At 43.7% G+C, this 27,500-nt stretch overlaps 1 protein-coding gene across 1 annotated transcript in view; it reads right to left on the reverse strand.

Moving 5' to 3' along the window:
• LOC310873852 (uncharacterized protein) overlaps window positions 1-9,441 on the reverse strand; it is a gene marked incomplete at its 3' end in the record, with an annotated part of 23,893 nt that extends 14,452 nt beyond the window's left edge. Inside the window, exons 1-3 of the mRNA XM_083786403.1 lie at window positions 7,456-9,441; window positions 654-852; window positions 26-579 (exon numbers count right to left, since the gene is read on the reverse strand). Of these exons, the coding sequence (XP_083642529.1) occupies window positions 26-579; window positions 654-852; window positions 7,456-8,415 (1,713 nt within the window). The 5' untranslated portion in view covers window positions 8,416-9,441. The remainder of the gene's footprint in view (window positions 1-25; window positions 580-653; window positions 853-7,455) is intronic.
• Between the last annotated feature and the right edge of the window lie 18,059 nt (window positions 9,442-27,500).

Consider the following 27,500-nt stretch of genomic DNA (forward strand, 5'->3'; position numbering starts at 1 on the left):
ACTTCTTTGGGTGTAAATTCCTTACCTGCTTTCGGAGCGCCTCAAAGGCCGCACTGATGGTATGCACCCGCGTCCTCTCCCTGGCGTTGGCGAGGAGTCGCCTGGTCTGCTGCAACGCTTTGATCTCTGGCACCCGGCCAGGAGGCGGCGAGAGCTCTGCCCCGAAGCCCCCCACTCCTCCTCCTCCTCCCATACCCCCGGCCAGGAGGCGAGAGCTCTGCCCCGAAGCCCCCCACCCCTCCTCCTCCTCCTCCCATACCGCGGCTAGGAGGCGATAGACTCTCTCCCCCGAAGCCCCCCACTCCTCCTCCTCCTCCTCCCATACCCCGGCCAGGAGGCGATAGACTCTCTCCCCCGAAGCCCCCCACTCCTCCTCCTCCTCCTCCCATACCCCGGCCAGGAGGCGATAGACTCTCTCCCCCGAAGCCCCCCACTCCTCCTCCTCCTCCTCCCATACCCCGGCCAGGAGGCGATAGACTCTCTCCCCCGAAGCCCCCACTCCTCCTCCTCCTCCTCCCATACCGCGGCCAGGAGGCGATAGACTCTCTCCCCCGAAGCCCCCCACTCCTCCTCCTCCTCCTCCCATACCCCGGCCAGGAGGCGAGAGCTCTCCCCGAAGCCCCCCACTCCTCCTCCTCCTCCCCCTCCCATACCCCGGCCAGGAGGCGATAGACTCTCTCCCCCGAAGCCCCCCACTCCTCCTCCTCCTCCTCCCATACCGCGGCCAGGAGGCGATAGACTCTCTCCCCCGAAGCCCCCCACTCCTCCTCCTCCTCCTCCCATACCCCGGCCAGGAGGCGAGAGCTCTCCCCCGAAGCCCCCCATACCACCACCACGCTTCCTCGGAGAATCCTGCAAGCACAAAACACAAAGCACCGTATAGAAGAGCTGCTCAACAGTTGGAAGCATTTTTTTGGACCACATTCATTGTTTCTGGTAGAGAGCAGGGGTTTTCAACTGATTGTGAACCAGGGACCACCACCCTGACTTAGAGTCAACCTGGGGACCACCACCCTGACTTATAGAGTCAACCTGGGGACCACCACCCTGACTTAGAGTCAACCTGGGGACCACCACCCTGACTTATAGAGTCAAACCTGGGGACCACCACCCTGACTTATAGAATCAACCTGGGGACCACCACCCTGACTTATAGTCAACCTGGGGACCACCACCCTGACTTAGAGTCAACCAGGGGACCACCACCCTGACTTATAGTCAACCTGGGGACCACCACCCTGACTTAGAGTCAACCTGGGGACCACCACCCTGACTTATAGAGTCAACCTGGGGACCACCACCCTGACTTAGAGTCAACCTGGGGACCACCACCTGACTTAGAGTCAACCTGGGGACCACCACCCTGACTTATAGAGTCAACCTGGGGACCACCACCCTGACTTATAGAGTCAACCTGGGGACCACCACCCTGACTTAGAGTCAACCTGGGGACCACCACCCTGACTTAGAGTCAACCTGGGGACCACCACCCTGACTTAGAGTCAACCTGGGGACCACCACCCTGACTTAGAGTCAACCTGGGGACCACCACCCTGACTTAGAGTCAACCTGGGGACCACCACCCTGACTTATAGAGTCAACCTGGGGACCACCACCCTGACTTATAGAATCAACCTGGGGACCACCACCCTGACTTATAGAGTCAACCTGGGGACCACCACCCTGACTTAGAGTCAACCTGGGGACCACCACCCTGACTTAGAGTCAACCTGGGGACCACCACCCTGACTTAGAGTCAACCTGGGGACCACCACCCTGACTTATAGAGTCAACCTGGGGACCACCACCCTGACTTATAGAATCAACCTGGGGACCACCACCCTGACTTATAGAGTCAACCTGGGACCACCACCCTGACTTAGAGTCAACCTGGGGACCACCACCCTGACTTAGAGTCAACCTGGGGACCACCACCCTGACTTAGAGTCAACCTGGGGACCACCACCCTGACTTATAGAATCAACCTGGGGACCACCACCCTGACTTATAGTCAACCTGGGGACCACCACCCTGACTTATAGTCAACCTGGGGACCACCACCCTGACTGAGAATCAACCTGGGGACCACCACCCTGACTTAGAGTCAACCTGGGGACCACCACCCTGACTTAGAGTCAACCTGGGGACCACCACCCTGACTTAGAGTCAACCTGGGGACCACCACCCTGACTTAGAGTCAACCTGGGGACCACCACCCTGACTTAGAGTCAACCTGGGGACCACCACCCTGACTTATAGAGTCAACCTGGGGACCACCACCCTGACTTAGAGTCAACCTGGGGACCACCACCCTGACTTAGAGTCAACCTGGGGACCACCACCCTGACTTAGAGTCAACCTGGGGACCACCACCCTGACTTATAGTCAACCTGGGGACCACCACCCTGACTTATAGAGTCAACCTGGGGACCACCACCCTGACTTATAGAGTCAACCTGGGGACCACCACCCTGACTTATAGAGTCAACCTGGGGACCACCACCCTGACTTAGAGTCAACCTGGGGACCACCACCCTGACTTAGAGTCAACCTGGGGACCACCACCCTGACTTAGAGTCAACCTGGGGACCACCACCCTGACTAAGAATCAACCTGGGGACCACCACCCTGACTTAGAGTCAACCTGGGGACCACCACCCTGACTTAGAGTCAACCTGGGGACCACCACCCTGACTTAGAGTCAACCTGGGGACCACCACCCTGACTTATAGAGTCAACCTGGGGACCACCACCCTGACTTAGAGTCAACCTGGGGACCACCACCCTGACTTAGAGTCAACCTGGGGACCACCACCCTGACTTAGAGTCAACCTGGGGACCACCACCCTGACTTAGAGTCAACCTGGGGACCACCACCCTGACTTATAGAGTCAACCTGGGGACCACCACCCTGACTTAGAGTCAACCTGGGGACCACCACCCTGACTTATAGAGTCAACCTGGGGACCACCACCCTGACTTAGAGTCAACCTGGGGACCACCACCCTGACTTATAGAGTCAACCTGGGGACCACCACCCTGACTTATAGAGTCAACCTGGGGACCACCACCCTGACTTAGAGTCAACCTGGGGACCACCACCCTGACTTAGAGTCAACCTGGGGACCACCACCCTGACTTAGAGTCAACCTGGGGACCACCACCCTGACTTATAGAATCAACCTGGGGACCACCACCCTGACTTATAGAGTCAACCTGGGGACCACCACCCTGACTTAGAGTCAACCTGGGGACCACCACCCTGACTTATAGAGTCAACCTGGGGACCACCACCCTGACTTAGAGTCAACCTGGGGACCACCACCCTGACTTATAGAGTCAACCTGGGGACCACCACCCTGACTTAGAGTCAACCTGGGGACCACCACCCTGACTTATAGAGTCAACCTGGGGACCACCACCCTGACTTAGAGTCAACCTGGGGACCACCACCCTGACTTATAGAGTCAACCTGGGGACCACCACCCTGACTTATAGAGTCAACCTGGGGACCACCACCCTGACTTATAGAGTCAACCTGGGGACCACTGTTGCGTTGAGCGGGGATATGGGCTATAAGAGATTAATGCTTTTGTAACACTAGCTATGCCTCCCATGTGTATATGTACTGTACATATACTATACTAATAATGTCCTAATAATAATGACTCTGCTGCACTTCCCGCTCTTGAGATTCTTACTCCCTTTTTCTGTTGAATTTCTTCACCTCCAATTTGTGGATAAATGACGACATGGACGGGGTCATCATAGGTCACCGGGTCATTTCCTTTCTCACCTGCACACACTTCTCTTTTATTGATGTTGTACTGTTTTATTTATTAAACTAAACTAAACTATTCAGTACACTGTTTCTCAACTAGAGGAATGACATTATTATTAAAATCAACATTACTAAATGAATGGTCAGGGACCACATGCAATACTTCCAGGGACCACCAGTGGTCCACGGACCACCAGTTGAAAACCCCTGTGGTAGAGTATATATACTTATAGGCCTTACAGGTCTTATAGGACACATACAGTATATATATACTTAGGGTTAGGGCGTTAGGCCTTACAGGCCTTATAATAATAATAATAATAATAATAATAAAACTTTATTTGTATAGCACCTTTCATGACATGAAATGCAGCTCAAAGTGCTTCACAGAGCAACGGAGAAAGAAAGAAAAGAAAAGCAAGGCATAAACATTAAAAAACAAGCAATACAGTGAGGACATGAATAACAAAAATGAAAAGATCAATTAAAAGCAAGGGTGTAGAAGTGGGTCTTGAGCTGTGCTTTAAAAATGTCTACAGAGGCTGCCTGACGAAGGTACAGAGGGAGCTTGTTCCATGCCGTCGGCCCGTAGAAGCAAAAAGCTTCTTCCTCGTATTTTTTAGTTGCCATTTATTTATAGGCAAAGCGAGCAGGCCAGCAGTGGAAGACCTTAGGGGGCGGTTTGGGACATATTTAGGCAGGCAGTCATGTAGGTAGGAAGGTGCCAGACCATTGAGAGCTTTATACACAAGTAAAATAATTTTAAAATCAATCCTAAAAACAACCGGAAGCCAGTGCAGTGAAGCCAAAACTGGAGTAATAATGTTCTCTCATCTTAGTTATAGGACACTGCTGTATTTTGCGTGTCTTAAGTACCAGGTCTTATTCCCTAACTTGAGTAAACTAAAGACCTGGAGGCGTGATCAATGCCATTTGGCTATTCTGAGTGGCCAAAGAGCATTGACCACGCCTCCAGGTCTTTAGTTTACTCAAGTTAGGGAATAAGACCTGGTACTTAAGACACGCAAAATACAGACCTATAGAGTATATCTTTTTGTTTCATGTTCCCAGCGGTTCCTGTATTCCTTTCACTGAGGTTAAGATTAGGAATAAGGTTAGGTTTACTTTAGACAGTGGTTTTTACTGAGGTTAAGACTAGGAATAAGGTTAGGTTTACTTTAGACAGTGTTTTTTACTGAGGTTAAAATTAGGAATAAGGTTAGGTTTAGACAGTGTTTTTTACTGAGGTTAAGATTAGGAATAAGGTTAGGTTTAGACAGTGTTTTTTACTGAGGTTAAGATTTAGGAATAAGGTTAGGTTTGTATTATGCTGTGGCATAGTTTTACTGAGGTTAAGATTAGGAATAAGGTTAGGTTTAGACAGTGGTTTTTACTGAGGTTAAGATTAGGAATAAGGTTAGGTTTGTATTATGCATAGTTTTACTGAGGTTAAGATTAGGAATAAGGTTAGGTTTAGACAGTGGTTTTTACTGAGGTTAAGATTTAGGAATAAGGTTTTTATTATGCTGTGGCATAGTTTTACTGAGGTTAAGATTAGGAATAAGGTTAGGTTTAGACAGTGTTTTTTACTGAGGTTAAGATTAGGAATAAGGTTAGGTTTGTATTATGCATAGTTTTACTGAGGTTAAGATTAGGAATAAGGTTAGGTTTAGACAGTGTTTTTTACTGAGGTTAAGATTAGGAATAAGGTTAGGTTTGTATTATGCTGTGGCATAGTTTTACTGAGGTTAAGATTAGGAATAAGGTTAGGTTTGTATTATGCTGTGGCATAGTTTTACTGAGGTTAAGATTAGGAATAAGGTTAGGTTTAGACAGTGTTTTTTACTGAGGTTAAGATTAGGAATAAGGTTAGGTTTAGACAGTGGTTTTTACTGAGGTTAAGATTAGGAATAAGGTTAGGTTTGTATTATGCTGTGTCATAGTTTTACTGAGGTTAAGTTTAGGAATATGGATAGGTTCAGGATAGGTTTTGGCATTGATTTATTAAAGAGATATTTTTTTTTGCGGCTTACGCCTTTTATTGATTTTTTAAGGGACAGACAGTAGGCTGACAGGAAACGGGAGAGAGATGGGGGGATGACATGCAGTAAAGGCCGTGTCGGGTCCGGGAGTCGAACCCGCGGCACACCGCGACTGGATCACCAGTCCGGTGCCCAGACCGTTACGCTACGGCCTGGGCCGGCATTGATTTATTGATGTCATACATTTAGGAATAACTGGTGGCGACGGTTCCCGAGCAGGTCGTCGGATTTGTCCCGGCTGGGCGAGCGTGTCACAGTCACAGACTCTGCCTGTCTAGCTCTTGTAATGCTATGTTATGTTCTAGTTGTTTTGGTTCTACGTTGTCTTCCCCAGGTGTTTCTCATGTGTAATCACTAATCAGCCCTCCTGTGTGTGTATCAGTCTCGTTCCCCAGTCAGTCCTTGTCCAGTCATTGTTTGGTGTCACTCCTTGTTCAGTTCAGTGTTTGTGTTGTTTTCCCTGTTATTTTATAATAAATCACCCATCCTGTTATTTTATAATAAATCACCCATCTTGCATCTTGAACTCTGCCTGCTTGCTGTCCTGCATGTGGGTCCTCACCACACCACCGGAACGTGACAGAGCGTATTTCGGGAGCGAGCGTTCTTATCCTTACAGACCCGCCAAGGAACCCTGCGGTGGAATCACTGGACCCCCCCCCCCCCCCACTGTGAGAACCACTGGTCTACTGTCAGGGATCCCTGGGACCCCCCCCCCCCCCCCACTGTGAGAACCACTGGTCTACTGACAAAGAACCCTGGGACCCCCCCCCCCCCCCACTGTGAGAACCACTGGTCTACTGTCAAAGAACCCTGGGACCCCCCCCCACTGTGAGAACCACTGGTCTACTGACAGGGATCCCTGGGACCCCCCCCCCCCCCCACTATGAGAACCACTGGTCTACTGACAGGGATCCCTGGGACCCCCCCCCCCCACTGTGAGAACCACTGGTCTACTGACAGGGATCCCTGGGACCCCCCCCCCCCCCCCCCCCCACTGTGAGAACCACTGGTCTACTGTCAGGGATCCCTGGGACCCCCCCCCCCCCACTATGAGAACCACTGGTCTACTGACAGGGATCCCTGGGACCCCCCCCCCCCCCCCACTGTGAGAACCACTGGTCTACTGTCAGGGATCCCTGGGACCCCCCCCCCCCCCCCCCCCCCCACTGTGAGAACCACTGGTCTACTGACAAGGATCCCTGGGACCCCCCCCCCCCCCCCCCCACTGTGAGAACCACTGGTCTACTGACAAGGATCCCTGGGACCCCCCCCCCCCCCCACTATGAGAACCACTGGTCTACTGACAAGGATCCCTGGGACCCCCCCCCCCCCCCCCCACTGTGAGAACCACTGGTCTACTGACAAGGATCCCTGGGACCCCCCCCCCCCCCACTGTGAGAACCACTGGTCTACTGACAAGGATCCCTGGGACCCCCCCCCCCCCCCACTGTGAGAACCACTGGTCTACTGACAAGGATCCCTGGGACCCCCCCCCCCCCCACTATGAGAACCACTGGTCTACTGACAAGGATCCCTGGGACCCCCACCCCCCCCCACTATGAGAACCACTGTCCCATGTGTGTATATATATATAATACCAACAGAATCAAATGGGTTAAAAAGGATTACCTGCGGCGAGTCGGGTTCGGGTTCATCGTCGTACGACGAGGCACCCCCCCTCTGCTGCGGCGCCGACCCCCCTGGCCGGCCAGAGAGGAGGTCCTGGTTGGGGGGGGTCAGCAGGGCGTACGGATGGTGGGACTGACGGCTGGACGGATGCTCGTGGTGCCGGTGGCGGTGCTGGTGATGGTGATGATGACCCGACAGCGAGGAGGGGAACCCTCCTGGCTGCTGGGCCAGGAGGAGGAGAGAGGAGGGCCGGTGGTGAGAGGAGGGGTGGACGTTGGGGGGCTGGTTCTGCTGGGCCTGCAGCCTGGCCGTGATGGCCGGGCTGACCGCGGTGCCGATCCGCATGTCGATGGCGCCGCCGCCACCCTCCTCCTCCTCCTCCTCCTGGTGGTGGTGGCCCTCCTGGCCCTCTAGTCCTACGGGGGGAGGAGGGGGAGGGGAGCCCGCCGCGGCGCCTGTCCGCCGGTCCGCCGTCTCCTCCGCCATAGCAGACGGAGGTACCAGCAGCAGCAGGTGATCCAGCTGCGACGGCGGCATCAGCAGGCGTCTCTGGACCGCGGCCAGCCGGCTGACCCCGCCGCCGCCCCCGATGACCCCCCCGCCGCCGCCGCTGCAGCTCTCCCCGGCAGAGTCGTCCTCGTCGGCCGTCAGGTCGAGGTCGCCCCTCCTGCCCGGGGGCAGCGGGGGGGGCAGCGGGGGGCGGTGGTCAGCCGCGGTGCTGCTGCTGCTGTACAGCCTTTTGGGTTCCCGCGACTTCCGCTTGAACTTCTTGGTGCTGCCGCCGGTGGTGCTGCCCGACGACGGGACGGACAGCAGCAGCTGGTCCCCCCGGGCCCGGTCCCGGTCCCGGTCCCGGTCCCGGTCCTTGTTGTCGCTGCTGCCGGTGCCGTTCATGACGACCGTCTTGTTGTTGTTGTTGTTGTTCCAGCCGTCGGCCAACAACACGTGAGGATTCTTCATGTTTGTTTATGTTTTTCTTCTCCTTCTTTCCCCCCCCCGCCGGAAAAAGCTCAACGAGTTCATTAAGGAAGTGAGCGAGGAGGAGAAGGCATTATTATTATATTATAATAGCCCCGCGACAAAATCTCTCCCAATTATGAGTTATTACAAAGGGCAAGCGAGCCCTTTGTGGACGACGTGTGTGTTATCACAGCTGACATGACTTCCAGACGTCTATTATATGTGACTTCAAAAATCTAATCTGAACCGCAGCTGTTGGCTCTCCGGGGTCGCCTAATTTGACAGCTCACTCACCTCATTTAACAAACCCAGTTATGCTTTGGGTTTTTTCTGTGTGCCTCGGACACCACGACCAACCTGTCCAGAGACTCGATTAATCTGCACCGAAAAGACGTCCCACTGATTCCCCCTCATATCTCACAACAACAACAACAATAATACAGCATATGCTTACAGTAATATGTTAATTTCACTGAAGTTTCCACACTGCAAACTGCTCTTATAGAGGACCTCATATCCTCAGACTGGGCTCACAGCCTCCTCTCCTCTCCCCCTTGGCTCCAGTAAGTCTGCGAGGCAAGTCTACACATTTTTTAAATCAGGGGGAGCTCTGCTCGGGCGTTTGTCAGAGAAAGCAATTGCACTTTAATAGAAAGTTAAGTTTCTCGCAGTTAACGTGTAATCCTGAACTCAGACTGTTGTCTACAAACAAGTTATTCGAACCCCTCCTTGACCACCTGCATTACAGATAGAGAGCAGATATACCTGCCTAGTAGTTGGTATATAAATAAAACAAATTTGCTTTTTTTTTCTCCTCCTCTCAAAGTTTCAAGTATTACTCCTCTGCATGGCTCCAGACAGTCTGCATAGCAATGTTTTAAGGGAATAATCCAAGCTCTTCAAAAAAACAGATTGATCATAAAACCATTAAGTCGTGCGGCTTGACTTGGTTATTCCACAAAAATAAAAATAAAAGTGATTCCCAGCTCCTTGAGTTGCCACCTGCAGAAAAATAAATAAAAAATAAAAGTGTATAATGTCCTCCTGGAACTCCTGGTGGCTTTTTAGAAAGTTGCTCATGCAGCTCACAGCTCTCTCTGGGTGGCGTCTCTCTACCTCTCTCTCTCTCTCTCTCTCTCTCTCTCTCTCAGGACAGGAGGACTGTGAACTTGGTGCTTCCCTTCCAGAGAGAGAACAGAACAGTGTAACTATCAGAGTCTCAGAGCCGTGGTGCTGTGCTGTGCTGTGCTGTGCTGTGCTGTGCTGTGCTGTGCTGTGCTCTGCTCTGCTGTGCTCTGCTGTGCTGTGCTCTGCTGTGCCCTGCCTGTGGCTCCAGTCTGTCTGCATAGCAGCATACCGAATAGTCCACACAGCTCTCATCTGCTCCCTAGTCTCCCTAGCGCGATTTATCTGCGACGCTGCTGTGTGCCTGTTGGGCTCAGCGTGTGTGTAGTGTGTGTGTGTGTGTGTGTGTGTGTGTGTGTGTGTGTGTGTGTGTGTGTGTGTGTGTGTGTGTGTGTGTGTGTGTGTGTGTGTGTGTCTGTCTGTCTGTCTGTCTGTCTGTCTGTCTGTCACGCTGTCTGTCTGTCTGTCTGTCTGTCTGTCTGTCTGTCTGTCTGTCTGTCTGTGGCCCGTTATGAATATCAACATACATATGGGCTACATACGCAACACGTTCAACACAGTGACACTGTCTCTCACACACGCGCGCGCGCGCACACACATACACACAGACACGTCACACACACACACACACACACACACACACACACACACACACACACACACACACACACACACACACACACACACACACACACACACACACACACACACACTGTCTGTCTGTCTGTCTGTCTGTCTGTCTGTCTGTCTGTCTGTCTGTCTGTGAGTCTGTCTGTCTGTGAGTCTGTCTGTCTGTGAGTCTGTCTGTCTGTCTGTCTGTCTGTGAGTCTGTCTGTCTGTGAGTCTGTCTGTCTGTCTGTCTGTCTGTGAGTCTGTCTGTCTGTGAGTCTGTCTGTCTGTCTGTCTGTCTGTCTGTCTGTGAGTCTGTCTGTCTGTGAGTCTGTCTGTCTGTCTGTCTGTCTGTCTGTCTGTCTGTCTGTCTGTCTGTCTGTCTGTGAGTCTGTCTGTCTGTCTGTCTGTCTGTCTGTCTGTCTGTGAGTCTGTCTGTCTGTCTGTCTGTCTGTCTGTCTGTCTTTATAGTAAAAAGTTTGTCTGACTGGCTGCTACTAAGCTGTGCTGCTCCGGTGGGCTCCGAGCCTCCGACCGGTGGCGTCTATCTGGCTGAGTGTGTCTGTCTGTCCAACAACGCCCCCCCCCCCCCCCCCCCCCCCCCCACCACCACCACCACCACCGGCTGTCAGAGGAGAGGAGGGGGGGGGGGAGAGGGGGGGGGAGAGAGAGAGAGAGAGAGAGAGAGAGAGAGAGAGAGAGAGAGAGAGAGAGAGAGAGAGAGACTGACTGACTGACTGACTGACAAAAAAAGTTGTGAAACCACTCAACGATTTGTGTTACTTTCAACCAAACCAAACTAACGGTATAACTGGAAGAGTGCAGCCAGCTAGGGGGCACCTGGGTATTTTGGGGAAGAGTGCAGCCAGCTAGGGGGCACCTGGGTATTTTGGGGACGTCGACGATTGGCTATTTTTCACCCCAAATGATGTAAAAGTCATTCCACGAAACAGGAGCGATTATTTGGCCTTTCTGTTGTTGTGTTGTTGAAAATTTGACCGAATTAAAGGTGTTACTTCTTCTCTGAATACCTGCAGAAGTATTAAGGACATCTTTAAAGGTGTTACTTCTCTGAATACCCCAGAAATATTAAGGACATCTTTAAAGGTGTTACTTCTCTGAATACCCCAGAAGTATTAAGGACATCTTTAAAGGTGTTACTTCTCTGAATACCCCAGAAATATTATAAGGACATCTTTAAAGGTGTTACTTCTCTGAATACCCCAGAAATATTAAGGACATCTTTAAAGGTGTTACTTCTCTGAATACCCCAGAAGTATTAAGGACATCTTTAAAGGTGTTACTTCTCTGAATACCCCAGAAATATTAAGGACATCTTTAAAGGTGTTACTTCTCTGAATACCCCAGAAGTATTAAGGACATCTTTAAAGGTGTTACTTCTCTGAATACCCCAGAAGTATTAAGGACATCTTTAAAGGTGTTACTTCTCTGAATACCCCAGAAGTATTAAGGACATCTTTAAAGGTGTTACTTCTCTGAATACCCCAGAAATATTAAGGACATCTTTAAAGGTGTTACTTCTCTGAATACCCCAGAAATATTAAGGACATCTTTAAAGGTGTTACTTCTCTGAATACCCCAGAAGTATTAAGGACATCTTTAAAGGTGTTACTTCTCTGAATACCTGCAGAAATATTAAGGACATCTTTAAAGGTGTTACTTCTCTGAATACCCCAGAAGTATTAAGGACATCTTTAAAGGTGTTACTTCTCTGAATACCCCAGAAATATTAAGGACATCTTTAAAGGTGTTACTTCTCTGAATACCCCAGAAGTATTAAGGACATCTTTAAAGGTGTTACTTCTCTGAATACCCCAGAAATATTAAGGACATCTTTAAAGGTGTTACTTCTCTGAATACCCCAGAAGTATTAAGGACATCTTTAAAGGTGTTACTTCTCTGAATTCCCCAGAAGTATTAAGGACATCTTTAAAGGTGTTACTTCTCTGAATACCCCAGAAGTATTAAGGACATATTTAAAGGTGTTACTTCTCTGAATACCCCAGAAATATTAAGGACATCTTTAAAGGTGTTACTTCTCTGAATACCTGCAGAAATATTAAGGACATCTTTAAAGGTGTTACTTCTCTGAATACCCCAGAAATATTAAGGACATCTTTAAAGGTGTTACTTCTCTGAATACCCCAGAAATATTAATTAAGGACATCTTTAAAGGTGTTACTTCTCTGAATACCTGCAGAAATATTAAGGACATCTTTAAAGGTGTTACTTCTCTGAATACCCCAGAAGTATTAAGGACATCTTTAAAGGTGTTACTTCTCTGAATACCTGCAGAAATATTAAGGACATCTTTAAAGGTGTTACTTCTCTGAATACCTGCAGAAATATTAAGGACATATTTAAAGGTGTTACTTCTCTGAATACCCCAGAAATATTAAGGACATCTTTAAAGGTGTTACTTCTCTGAATACCTGCAGAAATATTAAGGACATATTTAAAGGTGTTACTTCTCTGAATACCCCAGAAGTATTAAGGACATCTTTAAAGGTGTTACTTCTCTGAATACCCCAGAAATATTAAGGACATCTTTAAAGGTGTTACTTCTCTGAATACCCCAGAAGTATTAATTAAGGACATCTTTAAAGGTGTTACTTCTCTGAATACCTGCAGAAATATTAAGGACATCTTTAAAGGTGTTACTTCTCTGAATACCCCAGAAATATTAAGGACATCTTTAAAGGTGTTACTTCTCTGAATACCCCAGAAGTATTAAGGACATCTTTAAAGGTGTTACTTCTCTGAATACCCCAGAAGTATTAAGGACATCTTTAAAGGTGTTACTTCTCTGAATACCCCAGAAATATTAAGGACATCTTTAAAGGTGTTACTTCTCTGAATACCTGCAGAAGTATTAAGGACATCTTTAAAGGTGTTACTTCTCTGAATACCCCAGAAATATTAAGGACATCTTTAAAGGTGTTACTTCTCTGAATACCCCAGAAATATTAAGGACATCTTTAAAGGTGTTACTTCTCTGAATACCTGCAGAAATATTAAGGACATCTTTAAAGGTGTTACTTCTCTGAATACCTGCAGAAGTATTAAGGACATCTTTAAAGGTGTTACTTCTCTGAATACATGCAGAAATATTAAGGACATCATTAAAGGTGTTACTTCTCTGAATACCTGCAGAAATATTAAGGACATCTTTAAAGGTGTTACTTCTCTGAATACATGCAGAAATATTAAGGACATCATTAAAGGTGTTACTTCTCTGAATACCTGCAGAAATATTAAGGACATCTTTAAAGGTGTTACTTCTCTGAATACCCCAGAAATATTAATTAAGGACATCTTTAAAGGTGTTACTTCTCTGAATACCCCAGAAGTATTAAGGACATATTTAAAGGTGTTACTTCTCTGAATACCTGCAGAAGTATTAAGGACATCTTTAAAGGTGTTACTTCTCTGAATACCCCAGAAATATTAAGGACATCTTTAAAGGTGTTACTTCTCTGAATACCCCAGAAATATTAAGGACATCTTTAAAGGTGTTACTTCTTCTCTGAATACCTGCAGAAATATTAAGGACATCTTTAAAGGTGTTACTTCTCTGAATACCCCAGAAATATTAAGGACATCTTTAAAGGTGTTACTTCTCTGAATACCCCAGAAATATTAAGGACATCTTTAAAGGTGTTACTTCTCTGAATACCCCAGAAATATTAAGGACATCTTTAAAGGTGTTACTTCTCTGAATACCCCAGAAATATTAAGGACATCTTTAAAGGTGTTACTTCTCTGAATACCTGCAGAAATATTAAGGACATCTTTAAAGGTGTTACTTCTCTGAATACCCCAGAAGTATTAAGGACATCTTTAAAGGTGTTACTTCTCTGAATACCTGCAGAAATATTAAGGACATCTTTAAAGGTGTTACTTCTCTGAATACCCCAGAAGTATTAAGGACATCTTTAAAGGTGTTACTTCTCTGAATACCCCAGAAGTATTAAGGACATCTTTAAAGGTGTTACTTCTCTGAATACCTGCAGAAATATTAATTAAGGACATCTTTAAAGGTGTTACTTCTCTGAATACCCCAGAAGTATTAAGGACATCTTTAAAGGTGTTACTTCTCTGAATACCTGCAGAAATATTAAGGACATCTTTAAAGGTGTTACTTCTCTGAATACCCCAGAAGTATTAAGGACATCTTTAAAGGTGTTACTTCTCTGAATACCCCAGAAATATTAAGGACATCTTTAAAGGTGTTACTTCTCTGAATACCTGCAGAAGTATTAAGGACATCTTTAAAGGTGTTACTTCTCTGAATACCCCAGAAATATTAATTAAGGACATCTTTAAAGGTGTTACTTCTCTGAATACCCCAGAAATATTAAGGACATCTTTAAAGGTGTTACTTCTCTGAATACCCCAGAAATATTAAGGACATCTTTAAAGGTGTTACTTCTCTGAATACCCCAGAAATATTAAGGACATCTTTAAAGGTGTTACTTCTCTGAATACCCCAGAAGTATTAAGGACATCTTTAAAGGTGTTACTTCTCTGAATACCCCAGAAATATTATAAGGACATCTTTAAAGGTGTTACTTCTCTGAATACCCCAGAAATATTAATTAAGGACATCTTTAAAGGTGTTACTTCTCTGAATACCCCAGAAATATTAAGGACATCTTTAAAGGTGTTACTTCTCTGAATACCCCAGAAATATTAAGGACATCTTTAAAGGTGTTACTTCTCTGAATACCTGCAGAAGTATTAAGGACATCTTTAAAGGTGTTACTTCTCTGAATATCCCAGAAATATTAACGACATCTTTAAAGGTGTTACTTCTCTGAATACCCCAGAAATATTAAGGACATCTTTAAAGGTGTTACTTCTCTGAATACCCCAGAAGTATTAAGGACATCTTTAAAGGTGTTACTTCTCTGAATACCCCAGAAGTATTAAGGACATCTTTAAAGGTGTTACTTCTCTGAATACCTGCAGAAATATTAAGGACATCTTTAAAGGTGTTACTTCTCTGAATACCTGCAGAAGTATTAAGGACATCTTTAAAGGTGTTACTTCTCTGAATATCCCAGAAATATTAACGACATCTTTAAAGGTGTTACTTCTCTGAATATCCCAGAAATATTAACGACATCTTTAAAGGTGTTACTTCTCTGAATACCCCAGAAATATTAAGGACATCTTTAAAGGTGTTACTTCTCTGAATACCCCAGAAATATTAAGGACATCTTTAAAGGTGTTACTTCTTCTCTGAATACCTGCAGAAATATTAAGGACATCTTTAAAGGTGTTACTTCTCTGAATACCCCAGAAATATTAAGGACATCTTTAAAGGTGTTACTTCTCTGAATACCCCAGAAATATTAAGGACATCTTTAAAGGTGTTACTTCTCTGAATACCCCAGAAATATTAAGGACATCTTTAAAGGTGTTACTTCTCTGAATACCCCAGAAATATTAAGGACATCTTTAAAGGTGTTACTTCTCTGAATACCTGCAGAAATATTAAGGACATCTTTAAAGGTGTTACTTCTCTGAATACCCCAGAAGTATTAAGGACATCTTTAAAGGTGTTACTTCTCTGAATACCTGCAGAAATATTAAGGACATCTTTAAAGGTGTTACTTCTCTGAATACCCCAGAAGTATTAAGGACATCTTTAAAGGTGTTACTTCTCTGAATACCCCAGAAGTATTAAGGACATCTTTAAAGGTGTTACTTCTCTGAATACCTGCAGAAATATTAATTAAGGACATCTTTAAAGGTGTTACTTCTCTGAATACCCCAGAAGTATTAAGGACATCTTTAAAGGTGTTACTTCTCTGAATACCTGCAGAAATATTAAGGACATCTTTAAAGGTGTTACTTCTCTGAATACCCCAGAAGTATTAAGGACATCTTTAAAGGTGTTACTTCTCTGAATACCCCAGAAATATTAAGGACATCTTTAAAGGTGTTACTTCTCTGAATACCTGCAGAAGTATTAAGGACATCTTTAAAGGTGTTACTTCTCTGAATACCCCAGAAATATTAATTAAGGACATCTTTAAAGGTGTTACTTCTCTGAATACCCCAGAAATATTAAGGACATCTTTAAAGGTGTTACTTCTCTGAATACCCCAGAAATATTAAGGACATCTTTAAAGGTGTTACTTCTCTGAATACCCCAGAAATATTAAGGACATCTTTAAAGGTGTTACTTCTCTGAATACCCCAGAAGTATTAAGGACATCTTTAAAGGTGTTACTTCTCTGAATACCCCAGAAATATTATAAGGACATCTTTAAAGGTGTTACTTCTCTGAATACCCCAGAAATATTAATTAAGGACATCTTTAAAGGTGTTACTTCTCTGAATACCCCAGAAATATTAAGGACATCTTTAAAGGTGTTACTTCTCTGAATACCCCAGAAATATTAAGGACATCTTTAAAGGTGTTACTTCTCTGAATACCTGCAGAAGTATTAAGGACATCTTTAAAGGTGTTACTTCTCTGAATATCCCAGAAATATTAACGACATCTTTAAAGGTGTTACTTCTCTGAATACCCCAGAAATATTAAGGACATCTTTAAAGGTGTTACTTCTCTGAATACCCCAGAAGTATTAAGGACATCTTTAAAGGTGTTACTTCTCTGAATACCCCAGAAGTATTAAGGACATCTTTAAAGGTGTTACTTCTCTGAATACCTGCAGAAATATTAAGGACATCTTTAAAGGTGTTACTTCTCTGAATACCTGCAGAAGTATTAAGGACATCTTTAAAGGTGTTACTTCTCTGAATATCCCAGAAATATTAACGACATCTTTAAAGGTGTTACTTCTCTGAATATCCCAGAAATATTAACGACATCTTTAAAGGTGTTACTTCTCTGAATACCCCAGAAATATTAAGGACATCTTTAAAGGTGTTACTTCTCTGAATACCCCAGAAATATTAAGGACATCTTTAAAGGTGTTACTTCTTCTCTGAATACCTGCAGAAATATTAAGGACATCTTTAAAGGTGTTACTTCTCTGAATACCCCAGAAATATTAAGGACATCTTTAAAGGTGTTACTTCTCTGAATACCCCAGAAATATTAAGGACATCTTTAAAGGTGTTACTTCTCTGAATACCCCAGAAATATTAAGGACATCTTTAAAGGTGTTACTTCTCTGAATACCCCAGAAATATTAAGGACATCTTTAAAGGTGTTACTTCTCTGAATACCTGCAGAAATATTAAGGACATCTTTAAAGGTGTTACTTCTCTGAATACCCCAGAAGTATTAAGGACATCTTTAAAGGTGTTACTTCTCTGAATACCTGCAGAAATATTAAGGACATCTTTAAAGGTGTTACTTCTCTGAATACCCCAGAAGTATTAAGGACATCTTTAAAGGTGTTACTTCTCTGAATACCCCAGAAGTATTAAGGACATCTTTAAAGGTGTTACTTCTCTGAATACCTGCAGAAATATTAATTAAGGACATCTTTAAAGGTGTTACTTCTCTGAATACCCCAGAAGTATTAAGGACATCTTTAAAGGTGTTACTTCTCTGAATACCTGCAGAAATATTAAGGACATCTTTAAAGGTGTTACTTCTCTGAATACCCCAGAAGTATTAAGGACATCTTTAAAGGTGTTACTTCTCTGAATACCCCAGAAATATTAAGGACATCTTTAAAGGTGTTACTTCTCTGAATACCTGCAGAAGTATTAAGGACATCTTTAAAGGTGTTACTTCTCTGAATACCCCAGAAATATTAATTAAGGACATCTTTAAAGGTGTTACTTCTCTGAATACCCCAGAAATATTAAGGACATCTTTAAAGGTGTTACTTCTCTGAATACCCCAGAAATATTAAGGACATCTTTAAAGGTGTTACTTCTCTGAATACCCCAGAAATATTAAGGACATCTTTAAAGGTGTTACTTCTCTGAATACCCCAGAAGTATTAAGGACATCTTTAAAGGTGTTACTTCTCTGAATACCCCAGAAATATTATAAGGACATCTTTAAAGGTGTTACTTCTCTGAATACCCCAGAAATATTAATTAAGGACATCTTTAAAGGTGTTACTTCTCTGAATACCCCAGAAATATTAAGGACATCTTTAAAGGTGTTACTTCTCTGAATACCCCAGAAATATTAAGGACATCTTTAAAGGTGTTACTTCTCTGAATACCTGCAGAAGTATTAAGGACATCTTTAAAGGTGTTACTTCTCTGAATATCCCAGAAATATTAACGACATCTTTAAAGGTGTTACTTCTCTGAATACCCCAGAAATATTAAGGACATCTTTAAAGGTGTTACTTCTCTGAATACCCCAGAAGTATTAAGGACATCTTTAAAGGTGTTACTTCTCTGAATACCCCAGAAGTATTAAGGACATCTTTAAAGGTGTTACTTCTCTGAATACCTGCAGAAATATTAAGGACATCTTTAAAGGTGTTACTTCTCTGAATACCTGCAGAAGTATTAAGGACATCTTTAAAGGTGTTACTTCTCTGAATATCCCAGAAATATTAACGACATCTTTAAAGGTGTTACTTCTCTGAATATCCCAGAAATATTAACGACATCTTTAAAGGTGTTACTTCTCTGAATACCTGCAGAAGTATTAAGGACATCTTTAAAGGTGTTACTTCTCTGAATATCCCAGAAATATTAAGGACATCTTTAAAGGTGTTACTTCTCTGAATATCCCAGAAATATTAAGGACATCTTTAAAGGTGTTACTTCTCTGAATACCCCAGAAATATTAAGGACATCTTTAAAGGTGTTACTTCTCTGAATACCTGCAGAAATATTAAGGACATCTTTAAAGGTGTTACTTCTCTGAATACCCCAGAAATATTAAGGACATCTTTAAAGGTGTTACTTCTCTGAATATCCCAGAAATATTAAGGACATCTTTAAAGGTGTTACTTCTCTGAATACCCCAGAAATATTAAGGACATCTTTAAAGGTGTTACTTCTCTGAATACCTGCAGAAATATTAAGGACATCTTTAAAGGTGTTACTTCTCTGAATACCCCAGAAATATTAAGGACATCTTTAAAGGTGTTACTTCTCTGAATACCCCAGAAATATTAAGGACATCTTTAAAGGTGTTACTTCTCTGAATACCCCAGAAGTATTAAGGACATCTTTAAAGGTGTTACTTCTCTGAATACCCCAGAAATATTAAGGACATCTTTAAAGGTGTTACTTCTCTGAATACCCCAGAAGTATTAAGGACATATTTAAAGGTGTTACTTCTCTGAATACCCCAGAAGTATTAAGGACATCTTTAAAGGTGTTACTTCTCTGAATACCCCAGAAGTATTAAGGACATCTTTAAAGGTGTTACTTCTCTGAATACCCCAGAAGTATTAAGGACATCTTTAAAGGTGTTACTTCTCTGAATACCTGCAGAAGTATTAAGGACATCTTTAAAGGTGTTACTTCTCTGAATACCCCAGAAATATTAAGGACATCTTTAAAGGTGTTACTTCTCTGAATACCCCAGAAATATTAATTAAGGACATCTTTAAAGGTGTTACTTCTCTGAATACCCCAGAAGTATTAAGGACATCTTTAAAGGTGTTACTTCTCTGAATACCCCAGAAGTATTAAGGACATCTTTAAAGGTGTTACTTCTCTGAATACCCCAGAAGTATTAAGGACATCTTTAAAGGTGTTACTTCTCTGAATACCCCAGAAGTATTAAGGACATCTTTGTAGCTATCAGAAAAACATAATTTCCCATCTCAGGCATTCAATTAATATTTGTATGTATTTTTTATATGCGATAATATAATAACAGGGTTGTGTCAACCCCGTTATACACAGGGTTGTGATTGTTTTACTGAAGATGGCCACTACCATCTTCAGTAAAACAATCACAACCCTTACTGAAGATGTCCACTACAAGGGGCACGGTGGCACAGTTGGTAGTGCTGTCGCCTCACAGCTAGAAGGTCCTGGGTTTGATTCCCGCTGGGGACACTGTGGGCACTGGCGGCGTGTTCCCTCCTCCGCGTCATCAGTGCCCATACCCGAGGCGGGGGTTGGCGATAGGGCCTTTCTGTGTGGAGTTTGCATGTTCTCCCCGTGTCCCCTAGGGTAGATACCCTCACATGTTCTCCCCGTGTCCCCTAGGGTAGATACCCTCACAAAAACATGCCGTAATCCTGGTCTCTAAAACTACCTCCCCCTGGCCAGCCGGGGCGCCTGATGGAGGGGAAAGGAACTGGTCGGAATAACGTGTCCCTTCCACGCGCTACGTCCGGCCGGGGAAATTCCCCTCTGTCAGGTGAAAAGAAGCAGCTTGGACTCCTCATGCATAGAAGGAGGCATGAGGTCAGTCTGCTGCCCCCCCCCAGGTTGGCAGAGGAAGTGTAGCGCCCAGGATTACATTAGATAATTGGCACTGGGTGAAAAGAAAACTGGGTTACAAAATCGTGGGATAAAAATTTTGAAAAAAAAAATAAAAGAAGATGGCCACTACCTCTACCTGTGGTGATTAAGAGGAGACCACATGTAATGCATGAGATTAAGAAATCAGATCTAATATTGTTGAAATAACAAACATAATGTTCACAAATAATCCTGGGTTCCGACACAGACAAACATTTAACATTGAACAAAGGCAATACTTACAATTGTTTACAAACACTAACTCAAAATAAAACATATAGTAAAATAAAATATAAAATAAGAAATAAAAAACATAGGAGAAATAAAAAACAAAGAAAAACATATAGCAAATAATCACTTTCAACACATTATACCATTTGAATTATTATTTTCCCATGGTTACTGCAGTATGATTTGCATAAGGTGTTCTTTTAACTTGATTTTAAAGATGAATTTTGTATTTGTATTGGTTATACACTTAATAGAAGATTTAAGAATATTTGTTCTTGGTTTAGGTGCCACCAAAACACCCGAACTGGCTTGTCTAGTCATATGGTTATGTTCGTCTCTTACATGTGCTACCTGTTCAGAGAAATACTGTGGTTTCTTTTGTCCATTAATATATTTCTGAAAAACGTAAGAATACGTGAATGAATTAATTGTGTAACGGGGTTGAGTGTGTTTGGGGGACCGAGCTATATCATTCTATTTTAATGATGAATCATCTATTTATTCAAAAACAAAACATGACCAGCAATAAAGCACGGATAGATTTATATGTGAATGGCATAATTTATGGATTTTTGTACATTCATTTTTAATAGTCATATCTCAAGTCCACTTTCAGAAGTCCACATGGGCACATGAAAAAATTGACAAAATAGGGGGTGTCTACTGAAAGAAAGCGAGATAATTTCTGATATGAAGATAAATCCGCAACACAATTAAAGGGAACATTTAAATTGATTAAAAACAAAGCGTTTAAAAATACATTTTGGTGACACAATCGATTAAATACACCTTGTCATGTATGTGAGAGGGACTGCAAAACGTATCATTCAATCAATCAATCAAATAAGGAAATAAAATCAATCAATCAAATAAGGAAATAAATAAATAAAATCAATCAATCAATCTTTGGAAAATGGTATGCAATTAGATAAAGTTTAATTAAGGCCTAATATTTCAACATGGATTGCCAATCATGTGCATAACCTAAATTACCTAAATGCCATAACCTACATTTATGCCATAAACAATTAATTGAAGGGTAACTTTAGGTTGGGCTAGGATTAGGTAATGCTATAGGCTATACCACAGTGCATATGAGGCATAATATAGGCCTACATTATTTCAGATTATCTTTTGGTGTTTTAAGCATTATGTAATACTTTAGCTATTGGAAAATAGCAGATCTACAAGCTCGTAGCGCGGATCTACAAGCTCATAGCGCGGCACCGAGTGCAGCTCTACAAGCTTGTAGATCTGCTATTTTTGAGAAATCGTGAAAATGTGTCACAAATCTTTGAGTATATAATTATATTCTTTCCCAGCAAAGGTTTTTAACTCAGATCTTTGCCTCTGTCTCAAATCTTCGCTTTTCCATAAAGATGTCCACTGTGTCCACTGTGTCCAGACATCTCCGTAGAGCTGTCCACTGTGTCCAGATGTCTCCATAGAGATGTCCACTGTGTCCACTGTGCCCACTGTGTCCAGACGTCTCCATAGAGATGTCCACTGTGTCCACTGTGTCCACTGTGTCCACTGTGTCCACTGTGTCCACTGTGTCCACTGTATCCACTGTGTCCACTGTGTCCACTGTGTCCACTGTGTTCACTGTGTCCACTGTGTCCATAGAGGTGTCCACTGTATCCACTGTGTCCACTGTGTCCACTGTGTCCACTGTGTCCACTGTGTCCATAGAGGTGTCCACTGTATCCACTGTGTCCACTGTGTCCACTGTGTCCACTGTGTCCACTGTGTCCACTGTGTCCATAGAGGTGTCCACTGTATCCACTGTGTCCACTGTGTCCACTGTGTCCACTGTGTCCACTGTGTCCACTGTATCCACTGTGTCCACTGTGTCCACTGTGTCCACTGTATCCACTGTGTCCACTGTATCCACTGTGTCCACTGTGTCCACTGTGTCCACTGTATCCACTGTATCCACTGTATCCACTGTATCCACTGTGTTCACTGTGTCCACTGTGTCCACTGTGTCCACTGTGTCCACTGTGTCCATAGAGGACACAGTGGACACAGTGGACACAGTGTCCACTGTGTCCAGACGTCTCCATAGAGATGTCCACTGTGTCCACTGTGTTCACTGTGTCCACTGTGTCCACTGTGTCCACTGTGTCCACTGTGTCCACTGTGTTCACTGTGTCCACTGTGTCCACTGTGTCCACTGTGTTCACTGTGTCCACTGTGTCCATAGAGATGTCCACTGTGTCCACTGTGTCCACTGTGTCCACATGTCTCCATAGAGGTGTCCACTGTGTCCACTGTGTCCACTGTGTCCACTGTGTCCATAGAGATGTCCACTGTGTCCACTGTGTCCACTGTGTCCACTGTGTCCACTGTGTCCAGACTTCTCCATATAGGAGTACCCAGGTGAGCATTACATTGGATAACATACTGTATACCGCCACCTGCTGCTCAGTCAGCGCATAGCATGTTTCTTTCTCTAGTACCTTTTTGTCTTTTGATTCATTGATTCGATTGATTGATCGATTGAATACTTTAACAGTTAATTGCGATGACGTTTGATTTATTGATTGAATACATTAACAGTTAATTGCAATGACGTTTGATTTATTGATTGAATACATTAACAGTTAATTGCAATGACGTTTGATTTATTGATTGAATACTTTAACAGTTAATTGCAATGACGTTTTATTTATTGATTGAATACTTTAACAGTTAATTGCAATGACGTTTGATTGATCGAATGAATACTTTAACAGTTAATTGCAATGACATTTGGTTTATTGATTGACTACTTTAACAGTTAATTGCAATGACGTTTAATTTATTGATTGAATACTTTAACAGTTAATTGCAATGACGTTTAATTTATTGATTGAATACATTAACAGTTAATTGCAATGACGTTTTATTTATTGATTGAATACTTGATGAACGGTTTGCAGGAAAAAAAAGCAGAGGAAAGTAAAGTTCAATAGAGCACCGAAGTCCTGACGTAACTCGGTCATCCCTTCGATTCCCCTGGTTCGCGGAAGTAATTTCTCTATGGAGAATAACATGGGGTGATCTTAATATCGTCTACTATAAGCGTTGTGGTCCAAAAAATAAACAAGCTGTCTCTGCGTTATTGTCAGGAAGGTGTCTCTGCATCGTTTGCGACAGTCAGTCACTCATATATGATACAGTCTGCTTCTAGCGAAAATGTAACTAATTCAGCAGCAGTAACATTAGCGTTTTCTCTCAGTCAGTTGATTCTTCATATCCATATGAGTGAAGCGGCCGGGGTGACATGTTTATTGTTCAAAAACAGTTGTTATATGAGGCGATCTAAAATCCTCCTATGGCGATGTTAATGCAACTAAACAAATACATGAACCTGGGGACTGACGCCCTCTACTGAAAGTGACGTCAGACTTCGGTGCTCTATACAAGGTCTGCTAAGAGAATTTAACAGTTCATATTCCACTCCCAGATGGAGACAGTTATCCACACTGACCCCCATCTGAAAACAAAGGTTATTTTTTTATACTTTATACTTAAATCCATTTCATATCAGTAAAGTATTGCACCTTTTACTCCACCATATTTATTTGACAACTTTGGTCACTATTCTTTGTCGATTTATTTATGAACACAAAACATATACATTAACTGATACATTATACATTAACTGATACATTATGTAATATAATGAAGTACCCAGCTGTAACATTAACATATTGTAATTAATAACAACACATATAATGCGTCGCAGCGCTTGTAGATCGGCTATTTTCAAATGGCAGAAATGTATAGGGTTGAAGTGGTTAGTGTTTTCTAATCAAAATTAAAATCGCCAAAGTAACTAAAGTAACTAAAGTTTTTTTTTTTTTTTTGGCTCTGAGATGTAGTGGAGTAGAAGTAAAAGTACTGGAAATTGGAAATACTCAAGTAAAGTATATGCTGTAATATCCGCTATACACAGTATTTCTATCTATCTTTGAAACAATGAGTTCCATTTGTACACTCTGAGGTAAGGAAAGGAAAGGTACTATATTTACCCTGCAGGGTAACTGGACTAAGGAAAGGAAAGGTACTATGTTTACCCAGGGTAACTGGACTAAGGAAAGGAAAGGTACCATGTTTACCCAGGGTAACTGGACTAAGGAAAGGAAAGGTACTATGTTTACCCAGGGTAACTGGACTAAGGAAAGGAAAGGTACTATGTTTACCCAGGGTAACTGGACTAAGGAAAGGAAAGGTACTATGTTTACCCAGGGTAACTGGACTAAGGAAAGGAAAGGTACTATGTTTACCCAGCAGGGTAACTGGACTAAGGAAAGGAAAGGTACTATGTTTACCCAGGGTAACTAGACTAAGGAAAGGAAAGGTACTATGTTTACCCAGGGTAACTGGACTAAGGAAAGGAAAGGTACTATGTTTACCCAGGGTAACTGGACTAAGGAAAGGAAAGGTACTATGTTTACCCAGGGTAACTGGACTAAGGAAAGGAAAGGTACTATGTTTACCCAGGGTAACTGGACTAAGGAAAGGAAAGGTACTATGTTTACCCAGGGTAACTGGACTAAGGAAAGGAAAGGTACTATGTTTACCCAGGGTAACTGGACTAAGGAAAGGAAAGGTACTATGTTTACCCAGGGTAACTGGACTAAGCTCAAGAACTTGTTTACAGCCAGGCCCTGCTCATATAACATTTCATGGTAGGGTTTCAATGCGTTGTTCAAGGGCACTTCAACGGTGGTAATTTGAACGTGCCGGTCCGGGGATATGAACTAGCGACCTTCCGATATCAAGACCGCTCCGCAAACCGTTCGGCCACCGCTGCCCCTTCAAGGCCTGAGGACCCCACTACTTTGACCTCCTGGAGGCCAATCTTTCCGGTTATAAAATGGCCACCAGCGTAATCAAAAACGTCAATCAAAGAACAAGATTCCTTTACAGGATCCCCTGACTGGTCAACAAAAACACCTTGAAGACCTTAACAGGAGCCCTCGTACAAGGTTTCTTTGACTATGCATGCACCTCTTGGTACCACAGCACCTCAAAGGCCCTTAAAACAAGGCTCCAGACCTCTCAAAACAAACTGGTCAGGCTCCTACTTGGCCTCACCCCCCCCGAACCCACCTCACCCCTGCCCACTTTGACAGGCTGGAATGGCTTAGGGTCGACGACAGAGTACAGCATCTTGCAATGGGTCTGGTCCACAAGATTCGATACACCACAAAGTCCACACCCACAACACCAGAGGGAGTGCAACAAACCATGTACAACCCAGATTCGGCACAAACAAGGGACTACATTATTTTCGCTCCTATGCCACCAAAATGTGGAACGCCCTACCAACAGTCATTAAGACATGTGAATCCCTTGACTCCTTCAAAACCGCTCTCAAAGGGCACATACGGATGGCTGCAATTCTAAACTGGCCCCCGTACAATCTTAATCCGCCCCCACCCCCCCCCCCCCATTCCCCCTCACTGTATATGTTTCTTTTCCCTTTTTACCTCCTTTATGATGAATTCCTGTTCTGTTCTTTAACTATATAGAAGTGTCTATTTGTACGTCTCTAAATGTTTTGATGAATTGAACAAGTTGGACCCTGTTGTAAACAAGTGTAATGCTTAATTGGGGTCGTCCACTCACATGCAGTTAAGTCTTTGTATTGAGTTTGTGCTTGAAATGTACTGTAATTCTGCAAACTGTTAATAAATATTTCAATCAATCAATCAAAAACAACCACTCTGTAACAGCCAATGGCTGTTTATGTTATGTTTTGATTAATGGTGATAAGTATATATAGAGCTGATGCTATCATATATCTATATATATATATATTATAGTAGGCTTGTTTAGCTGGTAGGCCTACTATAGGCTATAGGAGGGGGAGCACTTGTTTAATAGAATCTTACCTGCGCAGGTAAGACACCCAAAGAAGAGGCCGACGCAGTAGACATTTATTTATTGTATTGGAGATTCTGACGTTCGGTCGTAGGCCTACAGTTTTAGTGTTAGGCCTACAATGTAGTTTTGATCGTATATTGTTCCACTTTTTGCCTTGGCAATAATGTAACGTATGTTTATGCATGCCAATATAGAGACTTGGAATTGAAGTGTGTGTGTGTGTGTGTGTGTGTGTGTGTGTGTGTGTGTGTGTGTGTGTGTGTGTGTGTGTGTGTGTGTGTGTGTGTGTGTGTGTGTGTGTGTGTGTGTGTGTGTGTGTGTGTGTGTGTGTGTGTGTGTGTGTGTGTGTGTGTGTGTGTGTGTGTGTGTGTGTGTGTGTGTGTGTGTGTGTATGTGTGTGTGTGTGTGTGTGTGTGTGTGTGTGTGAGACCACCAGGGACATGCACACATAAGATATACTAGGGATTGTTCCCCCTGGTGGAGGCTTATGCTGTGTTCTGTGTTGTTTGACCGATTTGGTCGCTTTATTTCTTCTTGTTTGTTTACCGTTTATTGTACCGCCTCCCGGTGTGCGGTTGGCTTGTGCGGCTACGTCCCTGCCTCTGATCTGCTCTGTCATAGCTATAGCGCCACTAGCTAGCCAGATAGGCGGTACAATGAGGTGTCAATAAACAAGGAAGGAAGAGAAGAATCAAAGCGACCAAATCGGGCAAACAAAGATTAAAAATACTTAACGGCTTCCGCGCCACAGGAGATATTCGCAGCGGCATGTATGGGTACTTATACTTCACAGATTCAGAAACCCTCACACAAAAAAATGTCGTCAAAGAGAGCAG

Source organism: Protomyctophum parallelum (assembly GCF_964188405.1).
Source record: "Protomyctophum parallelum genome assembly, chromosome: 16".
In the NCBI taxonomy this organism is placed as follows: Eukaryota; Metazoa; Chordata; class Actinopteri; order Myctophiformes; family Myctophidae; genus Protomyctophum; species Protomyctophum parallelum.